This window comes from Copadichromis virginalis, linkage group LG5, assembly GCF_057382275.1.
Source record: "Copadichromis virginalis isolate Kocher_CV1m ecotype Utaka linkage group LG5, C_Virginalis_male_GT1.1, whole genome shotgun sequence".
Classification (NCBI taxonomy): domain Eukaryota; kingdom Metazoa; phylum Chordata; class Actinopteri; order Cichliformes; family Cichlidae; genus Copadichromis; species Copadichromis virginalis.
This window is the reverse complement of record NC_140622.1, coordinates 16,754,268-16,766,484: the sequence shown is the minus strand read 5'-3', so window position 1 is coordinate 16,766,484 and position 12,217 is coordinate 16,754,268. Positions and strand designations below refer to the sequence as shown.

General features: G+C 41.8%; 1 protein-coding gene across 2 annotated transcripts; it reads left to right on the top strand.

Moving 5' to 3' along the window:
- The first annotated feature begins 345 nt into the window (after positions 1–345).
- On the top strand, positions 346–11,842 carry LOC146709226 (uncharacterized). Of its 2 annotated transcripts, none has more exons than XM_085456236.1 (4): positions 346–640; positions 2,051–2,529; positions 10,085–10,125; positions 10,213–11,842. In XM_085456236.1, the coding sequence occupies exons 1-4, from the start codon at positions 463–465 to the stop codon at positions 11,198–11,200; spliced, it is 1,686 nt and encodes a 561-aa protein (XP_085312362.1). In that variant the 5' UTR covers positions 346–462; the 3' UTR covers positions 11,201–11,842. The 2 variants fall into 2 exon arrangements, with proteins under 2 accessions (XP_085312362.1, XP_085312361.1); XM_085456235.1 differs by having other exon boundaries at positions 10,082–10,125.
- The last annotated feature ends 375 nt before the right edge of the window (positions 11,843–12,217 follow it).

The window sequence follows — 12,217 nt, the reverse complement described above, 5'->3', positions numbered from 1 at the left end:
GAATGCACTGAGCTTTATATAAGGAAAACCCCTTAGAACATTTAGCCCATTGAAGAACACCTAGTTCCACAAGGCGTGTCATTGTCATTGTCATTGTCAAAAACCGAAACATTTCAACTTTTTTTCTCAAATTATTATTTTGACTTCAATCTTAAAATTGCTTAAAATAACATTTCGACTGTAATCTCAAAATGGCAACTTTTTTTCAAAATATTATTTCGACTTTAATCTTAAAATTTCGACCGTAATCTCAAAATTTTATTTCCTCTTTAGTCTTTATAATCTGTACTTCTCCTTGTAGATTGCGCGCTATCAGAAGAGGGCGCTAATGTAACCCACGAAATCCACCGAAGAAGACTTTTCCTACAGGAAGTCGCCTTTGTGAAATTCCGTTTGTTTTCTTTTGTTTGAGCGTGTTCACGCGGATGAACTCAGGCGTTGTGTAGATAATAATAGTCCAAAATGTCGAGCGTTAGACTCCAGGGCTTTCGGAGCTTTTTGACTGAACGCCTCACCGCCGTGGCCATGGAGGTGTTTGGTGAAGTTGAAAGTATCGTCGTGGAGTGCTGTGAGGAAAACAAGCGCCTGCGGGACATTCTGCACATGGTCCTCAACCCCGAGATAAAGTTACACAGGATAGGTTTGTTGCTTTTGGATCCTTGCGTTTCCAGTTGACTGACCTGTATTAGCTACACTTGAAGAGGAATTGTTAAATTAAAGCATTGCAAGCTTAATGCGACACCGTGTGTAAATACTGTAGGACGTGTGTGTGATGGGTGCGTAATTTAATGCTTTAGTTAGTTAGTTAAGACTAATACTAAAGGGCCCCCTCACGTTATAAAGCTGTTAATTAACTTTACCTCGATTGGCCTTTACCACTAAACTACTGCGGACATGTTTCATAGGTAGTAACCCATCAGTCTAACACATACAAAATGACCAGTACCAGGTAGGACCCCATTTAACCTTAACAGAACTGCTTTAATTCTTCATGGCACGGATTCAGTCAAGTGCTGGAGATATTGATCCACAAAAATACGATAGCATCACACAGGTGCTGTTGTTTGTCTGCTGCACATCCACGTTCCCCCTTCCACCGCATCTCAAAACTGCTCTGCTCGACTGAGATGTAGTGACTTAAAAGGCCGTTTGAGTGGAGTAAAGCAATTGTGATGTTCAAGAAACTAGTTTGAGATCATTTGTGTTTTAGTACTAAGATGTCTAAAACTGCGCCATGAAACCGTTACATCCCCACACGGTTACACCACAACCAGCAGCCTGAATCATTGATACAAAGTAGGAAGAGGAACAAATAAAATACTGAAAAAAGCCAAACAATAACATTTTTAAGTTATCTAAGTGACTTATATATCATGCTTAACCTGAGTAGCGAAAGATGGCGGTGGGTTTGAAAACAATTTGCCGGATGTCCGGTTTTCTCACCGGCTCTAGTGAGCCTTGAACCCCCCCTCCAGCTATCGAGCTGGTGGGGAACTGATGTCTCTGAAATGACTAGTTGACTAACCGTGGCAGCCCTAGTACAAAGCATGATTTGTATTTGGATGTTGGAACAGAAAAATAATTTTTTCCAGTCTTCTGTTGTCCACAGTTGGCTAGCCTCAGTTTCCTATTATTGACTGATTAGAGTTGCATCTAGTGTGGTCTTCTGCTGCTTTAGTCCAGCTGCTTCAGGGTTTGATGTCTTGTGCGCTTACAGACACTCTTCTGCATACCGACACTCTTGTGTTGAAGAGCTTTTGATCAGGTGTACCTAACTGAGTGGCTGGTGATTGTGAATAACTCAATAACAGCTGTTCTGCATGGTGACTATTGATCCCCCCCCCCCCCCCCCCCCCAACATGGTAAGAGTCTAAGGATAGTTGAGATAAACTGTTTCCATGTCTTATGTGTTCACTGACATGTCCACGTTGACATGTTAAAAGAATCTCAGGTTAAGGGGCAAGTACCATGACTCAAACTAAAGCAAAACATATATGATTACTATGTAATGTATTCAGTAATGGGTTTTTTTTTCTATTTCCTATGACAGATGTTAATAACTACGCTGGAGAACAGCCCTCAGAGCCTAACACCGGGGTGGACCTTGAAATATCAGAGGGCCTCACTACGATAGCTAAAGCAGGGAAAATAGAATATGACTTAAGTTGGGATCAGCGACAAGTGCTGACTGAAGCTGACAACTTCATTACACCAGTCTGTGTTAAAGAAGAGCATATTGAGTGTGACATAAGTTTGGAGCAACATCTGGGGCTGGGTGAAGCCAACAACGATTTTACATCAGACTGTTTTGAAAACGGATCAAAAGAAGAGGAAGAAGAAGACATCACTGACACAAACCAGATTCATGTGGCAGGTACCAGACTTGAGGCTTCAGCTAATAGCTCAACTGATGAAGCAGCTGAAGATGGAGACTGTACCTCAGATGAGTCAGAAGCAGATTGCCAGATTGAAGAAGGGACAAGTGAGAGCCACATATTTAAAAAAGGCTCAGAAACTTCAAACACAAAAGTAAGTTTTGGCTTCTTAAATCTAAAATAACTTTGCTGAGAATCCAAAATGCTATTCCTAACTTCCCAAGGTCCCACACACACCTTTCAGTAAACGTGCACCAAAAGTAGACAATTGTCTAAATGTTTATTTTATTGGGGTTTATTTTTTCCTTTTATTTTCTGATGCTAAATAGCCAAGCCTGGAACTACAACCATTTCCCCCCTAAATCAGACACTCAATAAAATAAGTAAACAAAAACAGAAATCAGTGATTACAACTTATTAGATTGACAACACATCAGCAACCTGAGAGTTCCTAGAGATCTGCAGGTCTTAATGCTCAATTCCAATTTTTTGATCAAATCCAATTTTTTTTCTTCTTGTTCACACTACATATAAAATGTGACAGCAAACGCGCTCTAGTGTGAACCCTCAAAGTGATCTGCATGTGCAAAAGAAGACGTCACACATAGAGCAGGGCGATATGGCCAAAAATATTTATCACGATATATATTTGAAAATTTGCGATAACGATATAACTGACGATATAATTGATGCGAGACAAAATACAACTCCACAACATTACTAGCGCAAAAAGACAACCTTCCATTTATTTTCACTTATACAAGAAGCTGGTTTTTATGTACATTAAAGCTTTATAAAAATGTAACAGTGCAAATGCAAATTCCTTGCTTTAACCAAAAGACATTTCCAGTAGAAATGGGCTGACACATCCTGAGCATAACCATGTATAATATCCACTGAAGTTAAAAAGAGGTGCTTTGCAACATTAAACTGCAGTGTGCAGTGCGTATTTTTCGGACCATAAGGTGCACGGGATTATAAGGCACATTAAGCGAAACAAAGCAGTCAGATAAATCAAACTTTATTAAACTCATTCATCTTGCTTCCTCCACTTCTGTACCATTGATTCATTAATGTTGAATTCTCTGGCAGCTGCTGTATTCCCATGTTGCTGCAGTATATTAATGACTAACCTCGTATTGTGGATGGATTATCTCAGTTGTTCTCCTGACTGAAGTTTTGTCCGTTTACAGTATCCTGCCATGCGATTGCATTTGTCTCTAACTATCAGGAACTTTAAGGTTAACTTTTATAAGTGGAAAAGTGTTAGTGTTCGTCCTCCAGCTTCACTGTTTATGTTATGCTAACATAGCTGTGTCGCTAGCGATCAGGTAGCACATCATTATATACCAGCTAGCCCAACTTCAGTAACCCTACAAACGTCACTGCTGTTTAGTTTCCTGTCTTCATTTATGTTGGAAGTGATAGTGGAGCTGTACGTTAGAATTTTTCCAGAAATCTCAGTCAGAACATGCAATATCATGCTTAGGTAACTAGCGAAACTAGCGAGCTAACTTCCGCTAGCTTCCTGCTAACTTCGAACTCCGTTAAATGTAATAAATTTTGTTTTCATGGATGCCTGGAAGTTAAACTTCATAGTTTCACCTGGTAAAGAAGCAATGCTGATCGTTTTATTAAAGATGAAAGAACTTAGACAGTTTTTAACTCTCAGTGATGCTGCAGTGTTCGTTTGACCTGAAACATACAGAGTTTAGGACTCAGATTACTCCCAGATTTAAGAGCATCTTAGTCCAACAAATACCGTATTTTCACGACCATAAGGCGCACTTAAAAGTCTTAGATTTTCTTCAAAAAGTACGGCGCGCCCTGTAGCACAGTGCACCCTGTGTGTTGTAATGAGGACGTAGTAGAGAACACCATGAGAACGCTACAGGGTGAAGTGTGTGCGTTGACTTTATCGCACATACCTGTATAAAAGAACTGGTATGTGCGTTATGCAGGACATCGTTGTTTTAACAACCCTGAAAATGGCGAAGAGACACGCTTACGAAGCACAGTTTAAACTGAAGGCCATCAGCTATGCGGAGGAACATGGAAATCGAGCAGCGGCGAGAGAATTTAAGATTAACGAATCGATGGTTCGCAGATGGAGGAAGCTAGAAAACAAGCTCCGGCAGGTCAAGAAAACGCAGCTGAGTTTCCGCGGACATAAGGCGAGGTGGCCCGAGTTGGAGGAAAGACTCGAGCGGTGGATCATCGAGCAAAGAACGAGCGGGAGAAGCGTTTCGATGGTCACCATTCGGCTAAAAGCAGTTTCACTAGCTGAAGAGATGAACATTGAACTTTTCCAAGGAGGTCCGTCTTGGTGCTTTCGTTTTATGAAACGGTGCCATTTTTCCATCCGGACCAGGACTACGGTAGCGCAGCAACTTCCAGCGGATTATAAGGAAAAGCTGGCCATCTTCCGCTCCTACTGCAGCAAACACATCGGCGACAAAAACATCCAGCCCAGCCACATCACAAACATGGACGAGGTCCCGCTCACTTTTGACATCCCGGTGAGTCACACTGTGGAGAAGAAGGGGACCAGCACGGTAGCGATACGCACAACGGGGTATGAAAAGTCTTCTTTTACTGTTGTGCTTGGCTGCCATGCTAATGGACAGAAACTGCTGCCTATGGTGATTTTTAAGCGAAAGACTTTGCCTAAAGAGAAGTTTCCAGCAGGAATCATCATTAAGGCAAATGAAAAGGGCTGGATGGATGAGGAAATGATGAAAGAGTGGCTGAGGGAGGTGTATGAAAGGAGACCAGGTGGTTTTTTCCACGCATCACCATCGCTCTTAATCTGTGACTCTATGCGTGCCCATCTCACAGCCGATGTGAAAAAACTAGTGAAACAAATGAACTGTGAGCTTGCTGTCATTCCGGGAGGCCTGACAAAGGAACTCCAACCGCTGGACATCGGTGTGAACCGCCCGTTCAAAGTAAGGCTGCGAGCGGCCTGGGAGCGATGGATGACCGATGTAGACCACAGTTTCACCAAGAGTGGAAGGCAGCGCCGGGCGAGTTACGCCACAATTTGCCAATGGATTGTAGATGCTTGGGCTAACATGTCTGATGGCACTGTTGTTCGAGCTTTCGCAAAAGCCGGCATCATTTCCGAGGAGCCGCACAGCACGGAAAGTGACTCTGACAGTGAAGAAAGTGAACCTGGCATGTTTGATGGAGATTTAGCGCAGCTGTTCAATTCAGACACAGAGGATGAGGACTTCGATGGGTTTGATTGATGATAAAAATGTGAGTACCAAACTTTGTTTTGCTCCTGCTTTATTTTTAAATACGCACACTTGTATGCTTGTGTGTTGTTGATGATGACGATTACTGGTAATAGAAATGTGAGTAAGGTACCGAACTCAGGTTTGCTCCCGCTTTATTTTTTAAATACGCATACAGTACTTGTATGCGCCCTATAATCCAGTGCGCCTTATGTGTGTGTTAAATACAGTAATGGCACACATACAGTGGGGCAAAAAAGTATTTAGTCAGCCACCGATTGTGCAAGTTCCCCCACTTAAAATGATGACAGAGGTCAGTAATTTGCACCAGAGGTACACTTCAACTGTGAGAGACAGAATGTGAAAAAAAAACCATGAATTCACATGGTAGGATTTGTAAAGAATTTATTCGTAAATTAGGGTGGAAAATAAGTATTTGGTCACCTCAAACAAGGAAAATCTCTGGCTCTCACAGACTTGTAACGTCTTCTGTAAGAAGCTTTTCTGTCCCCCACTCGTTACCTGTACGAATGGCACCTGTTTGAACTCATCATCTGTATAAAAGACACCTGTCCACAGCCTCAAACAGTCAGACTCCAAACTCCGCCATGGCCAAGACCAAAGAGCTTTCGAAGGACACCAGGAAAAGTATTGTAGACCTGCACCAGACTGGGAAGAGTGAATCTACAATAGGCAAGCAGCTTGGTGTGAAAAAATCAACTGTGGGAGCAATCATCAGAAAATGGAAGACATACAAGACCACTGATAATCTCCCTCGATCTGGGGCTCCACGCAAGATCTCATCCCGTGGGGTCAAAATGATCATGAGAACGGTGAGCAAAGATCCCAGAACCACACGGGGGGACCTGGTGAATGACCTGCAGAGAGCTGGGACCAAAGTAACAAAGGTCACCATCAGTAACACACTACAACGGCAGGGAATCAAATCCCGCAGTGCCAGACGTGTTCCGCTGCTGAAGCCAGTGCATGTCCAGGCCCGTCTGAAGTTTGCCAGAGAGCACATGGATGATACAGCAGAGGATTGGGAGAATGTCATGTGGTCAGATGAAACCAAAGTAGAACTTTTTGGTATAAACTCAACTCGTCGTGTTTGGAGGAAGAAGAATACTGAGTTGCATCCCAAGAACACCATACCTACTGTGAAGCATGGGGGTGGAAACATCATGCTATGGGGCTGTTTTTCTGCCAAGGGGACAGGACGACTGATCCGTGTTAAGGACAGAATGAATGGGGCCATGTATCGTGAGATTTTGAGCCAAAACCACCTTCCATCAGTGAGAACTTTGAAGATGAAACGAGGCTGGGTCTTCCAACATGACAATGATCCAAAACACACCGCCCGGGCAACAAAGGAGTGGCTCCGTAAGAAGCATTTGAAAGTCCTGGAGTGGCCTAGCCAGTCTCCAGACCTCAACCCCATAGAAAATCTGTGGCGGGAGTTGAAAGTCCGTGTTGCTCGGCGACAGCCCCAAAACATCCCTGCTCTCGAGAAGATCTGCATGGAGGAATGGGCCAAAATACCAGCTACTGTGTGTGCAAACCTGGTAAAGACCTATAGTAAACGTTTGACCTCTGTTATTGCCAACAAAGGTTATGTTACAAAGTATTGAGTTGTATTTTTGTTATTGACCAAATACTTATTTTCCACCCTGATTTACGAATAAATTCTTTACAAATCCTACCATGTGGATTCATGGATTTTTTTTTTTCACATTCTGTCTCTCACAGTTGAAGTGTACCTCTGGTGCAAATTACTGACCTCTGTCATCATTTTAGGTGGGGGAACTTGCACAATCGGTGGCTGACTAAATACTTTTTTGCCCCACTGTAACTGAGACTGCGCCTTTTAGTACAGTGCGTCTTATGGTCGTGAAAATACGGTACGACAATAACGACGGCCGCTTGCATGTTCTGCAAAAAAATGTGCTTTGTCGTATATCTGACGGACAAACACCAAACCAGTTCCACATCACTGAAGTTGCACCATTTTTACAAACCAATTCTGGTTCATCTGTTTCACTCAACAATCGGCCATGTGCGTATGAAAACAAAGGCACTGCGCATGCGCGTTTTACTCATATTCTATCGCGATATTTCATTTTCCTATCGTTGCCTAACATTATACCGGTATTACCGTGAACTGTATAATATGGCCCAGCCCTAGTCACACACAACGTGCTCTGTTTAGACCCAGAGCAAACAATATTGTTTGACCGATGGCCCTTAATATAAAGACTTGTTTCGCACTTTACGTTTCCCAATTTTTCTTTAAGTTATAAAGTTATTTTGTTATTTACATATAGCCTAATAACAACTACTACTACTACTACTACTACTATACTTATTGTTGTTTTAGAGAGGAGCGGTGCTTCAAAGGATAGTTGCAAATTTCTGTCAGAATCTGCAGATTATACAGTACAAATAAAATGTTCACGTTTCTCCAACGCTGTCTTCCCAACAGTTTCACTAACATCTACACTGGATGGCCAGGAAGTGTTCACAATGTCTTCTTGGGCGCTTCTCCGGCACTGATAATTGGCGTATCGGATTTGTGCTGTTCACACTGTCGTACCATGATCGGATATGGGTCGCATAGGGTCAGAAAAGTCGGATTTGATGTGCTTTCGCCTGTAGTGTGAACGTAGCCTTAGTCTTTCTCTTCCTAACTTGTGAATTTTCAGCCACTTTTCTGTGCAGATTACTTTACGTTCTGATGTTTTTAGGCTGTTTTGCTTACACAGCATTACTAAGGCAGATGAATTTAAGTGCCATCAAAAATGCTTAAGCTTGTGTTTCTTTGAGTAGCTGATGGTTGAGGGCTGCTGTCCAATGAGATTTTGTTACTATGTAGTGAAAGCCTCTCTGTGCTTTTGCTGTTACTGCTGCACAACCCCAAAGAAGAATATTGCCACTCCAATGTTTAGGGACTGCCAAGGCTTTCTTTCATCAAATGCTGCTCCTTTTATCTCGTAAACCTTTGACTCAACTTTATCTGTCCATGCCACTTGTTTACAGTATGACATGTTGCTTTGCATACCTCAGACATTGAGGTTTGCGAGAATGTGCCATGCAAGTTTTACCTTTAGACTCTGTTTGCGCATCAGCGCTTTACAGTGAAATGTTGCATTACTAGCTCCCTGTCAGCTAAACCTTTCAGCGGGTCTTTTGCTTTATGGAGGCTTTACTTTGCTCGTCTGCTCAGCATTTACATCGTCTGAAAGTTTTATTGGCCATCCACATTTTGTGCTGACTTCGTTTCCCTTAGCTGTCATTTCTTTAGTTCACTTAGGGTAAGAGACATCTCAAATTCACGGAAATAAAAAGTGTCAGTGAATTAGCTTTTGAAGAACTGGATTTTTTTTTAAATGTCTGCATTCTTAGTAGTCTTAATGGGTTTGACTTGGAAGTAGAGCGCTACTTATTAAATAATTGTTTCAAGTGCACATGCAGCTTAACACCACCATCCGGAATTTATTGATGCATGCTTATTCAAGATATGATGTAAAATTAAGCCTGAGTAATGCTCTGAAGTCCTTACAAACATCCTTACAGCTAGTTTGAATCAGTAGTGATACAATCACTGTTGTTCCCAAAACATTTGATGATTCAGCGATCAAATGGCCTGCATTTGTATAGCGCTTTACTCAGTCCCTAAGGACCCCAAAGGGCTTTACACTACATTCAGTCATTCACCCATTCACACACACATTCACAGACTGGTGATGGCAAGCTACATTGTAGCCACAGCTGCCCTGGGGCGCACTGACAGAGGCGAGGCTGCCGGACACTGGTGCCACCAGGCCCTCTGACCACCATGTTTGTTTGTTCGATTAAATCCCATTCCTGTTCAACTGTGAGAACCTTTTGTTTCCCATTTTAATAATTACTGCTGAATTAACTGCCATAAGTGATCTAGGATATTGACCGATGAATTGGCCGTAAATTTCAAAAATGAGCAGCCTCTATTGATGAAATGCGGGTGAGTGCAGTCTGAGTTTCTGGTGCTTCAGAATTTTTATAAATAAAAATAGTACAAGTCTGATGGTTAGTAAAAATGTGTATGTAAGGAGTCTGGAGTCTTTTGTACTGCAAAACAGCATTTGGAATTACTTTGTCCAGATAAATGGTTAATCTATTCAATAACTTGATGATTCAATGACTTGATAACTTGATGCTGACTTTGCTTACAGCTATAAGTGGCACTCATTTTGAAGGTAAAGCAGCTCTCACACAAGTTTAGAGAAAAATGTGTCATCACACCAAAGTGAAGGGTTAGTTGGCCAATCCTTTTTCTCAATATACATGATTCCATAATGGTGTCATCTGCAAATATTTGCAGAAATTACTTTTTATGCTTTTAGATGCTTTTATTTGTCTTTTGTTTGTATTTTTTTTAGCAATTAAAATTCTTTTCTCTTTCTTTCCTTGGGTGAAATTCTTTGGAAGAAGCTAGTGTGCCCCCTGCAGAAAACCATGCTAGAATTTCCAAGGTAAGAATGGCAAGAACCTCAGTAATCACCCTCCCAGCTTGCTAAAAATAATAATAATAATAATGATAATAATTATGTGTCGTACAGGTTGACGCCCATGAAATTCACCAGTGTTGTCCCATCTGAATGCCAGTCGTTTATTGAAAGGCTCAAAGAAGCCTACAGGGACTTTCCTGATGACCAGAAGCCTTTGATAACCAAAATGGGCCTCACAACAGATGTGGAATGGGTGGACTGTGCTTCTGGTAAAGTTCCCAAAGGTTCCCTCCTATCCTACCAGTGCCCTGTGCCATCAAGTCAGGGTTATACGATAAACAGTGATGCTCCCTCTCGGCTGCCGCTTCCTCTATCTCACCATGAACTTGAATCAGTGTCTGCCATTCCTACACTTAGCGCCAAGGAGCAGGAACATGTAAATGCCATGCAGGTCACCTGGGAAGAAGCACACACTCTGGAGAAATCCACTCGTGGCTGTAGGGAGAACATAAAGAAACTGCAGAAGCTGCGCTTGACCAACCGTTTCAGAGAGATCTGCAAACTCAAATCGGGACAAAGCAATATCGAGCATCTGATATTTAAGATTCAGAAAGGATTTTCTCTGAGCAAAGCAGCACAGATAGAGGAGGAAATAAAAAATGAAGCTTTCCAGCAATATTGTCGGCAAATGTGCGTCAACTGGTACCCCTGTGGTTTTGTCGTTCATCCGAATGCTCCGTGGCTGGGGGCGAACCCTGATGGGTTGGTGTACGATTCCAATGAGACCAACAGTTTTGGACTGGTCCATGCTAAATGCGTCAAGTTTCGGAGCTTCATTGATTGCGCTTTCCTGATCTGTCGCAATGGAGTCTTACAGTTGAATAAGAATCACCCGTACTATTGGCACATCCAGGGAGAGATGATGGTTACGGGCACATCATGGTGTGATCTGTTGGTGTTGTCCAGAGAAGACATGCTGGTTCAGCGTATATACCGTGACAACGTCATTATCAAGATCATGAAGAAGAAATTGGACGAGTTCTTTTTCTATTACTTCTTGCCAGCAAATGTAAAGTTGTCATCGACATTATCAAATTAGTGTTGTATGCTGTTTTTCCCCTATGGGCCAGATTAACGGCCAACATAAGATGGGTTAGTGCAGTTTTTTTCTCCACTGCATTACTGAAGCATGCAACACTTTCTTTAATTTTTTCACAATAAAAACATCCTGCTGGTTTAACTCTTGAGCAGAAGAGTTCTGAACCTTTCCAGGTTCAGTATACATGATCAATAGCTTAACTCCACTCAGGTTTTTGTCTAAAATCATTAATACACAGTAACTAAATAGGAGGCTATGGCTTCATGTGGAAAATGCATGTTAGCATGATGTTCTCTGAACATTTGTTTTAAAGTCATCTTTTCTGCTGGCATTATTGTAAATGTAACTTTCTCATTACTTTTTATTGGCGATTTATGTATTTTTTGAACTTCTTAATTTGTGTCATTTTAGTTTAGTTTCTTTAAAAAAATAAAATCTGCCAGACCTTACATGCAATTATTTGTCACTTTCCCCTCCTTATTACTGCATGATTCCACGCTGTAGTCCTGCGTACACTGTGATTATTTTATTGAACTAATCAGTTTACCAATAATTTGCACAGTTCTTTGATTACTTTTTGTACAGTGTTAAACAAAGAGTTGGACTGTTTTTGAAATAAAAAGGTTTAAAGAGAAAAAGATATTTCTGTGTTGGTTTAAAGTTCTTTTAACTATAGAGATTGAAAATGTGATGTCACTCAGGGGTAAGACCGCAAAGAATTCTGGGAACTCGTGGCAAGAGGTACTAGCGCACGCAGGCTTTCAATTGAAATCAGTTATACAGCGATAAAAAGAAACACAAAAAATGGCAAGAAGCTGTTGTATTATTAACTGCAATAGCCGGTCGCATGACAGCCACGGGAAGCCGACGGGTAAAGAGATCGGTTGTTATCGGATTACGTCGTTGAAGAGAAATTGTTCGAGCCATGTTTCCGAAGTAACAAAGAGGCGACTGGATTGCAGCCATTCAAAGACAAAATATAACGTCCCAGAACACTCCAGCTCACAGGTTAGTCTG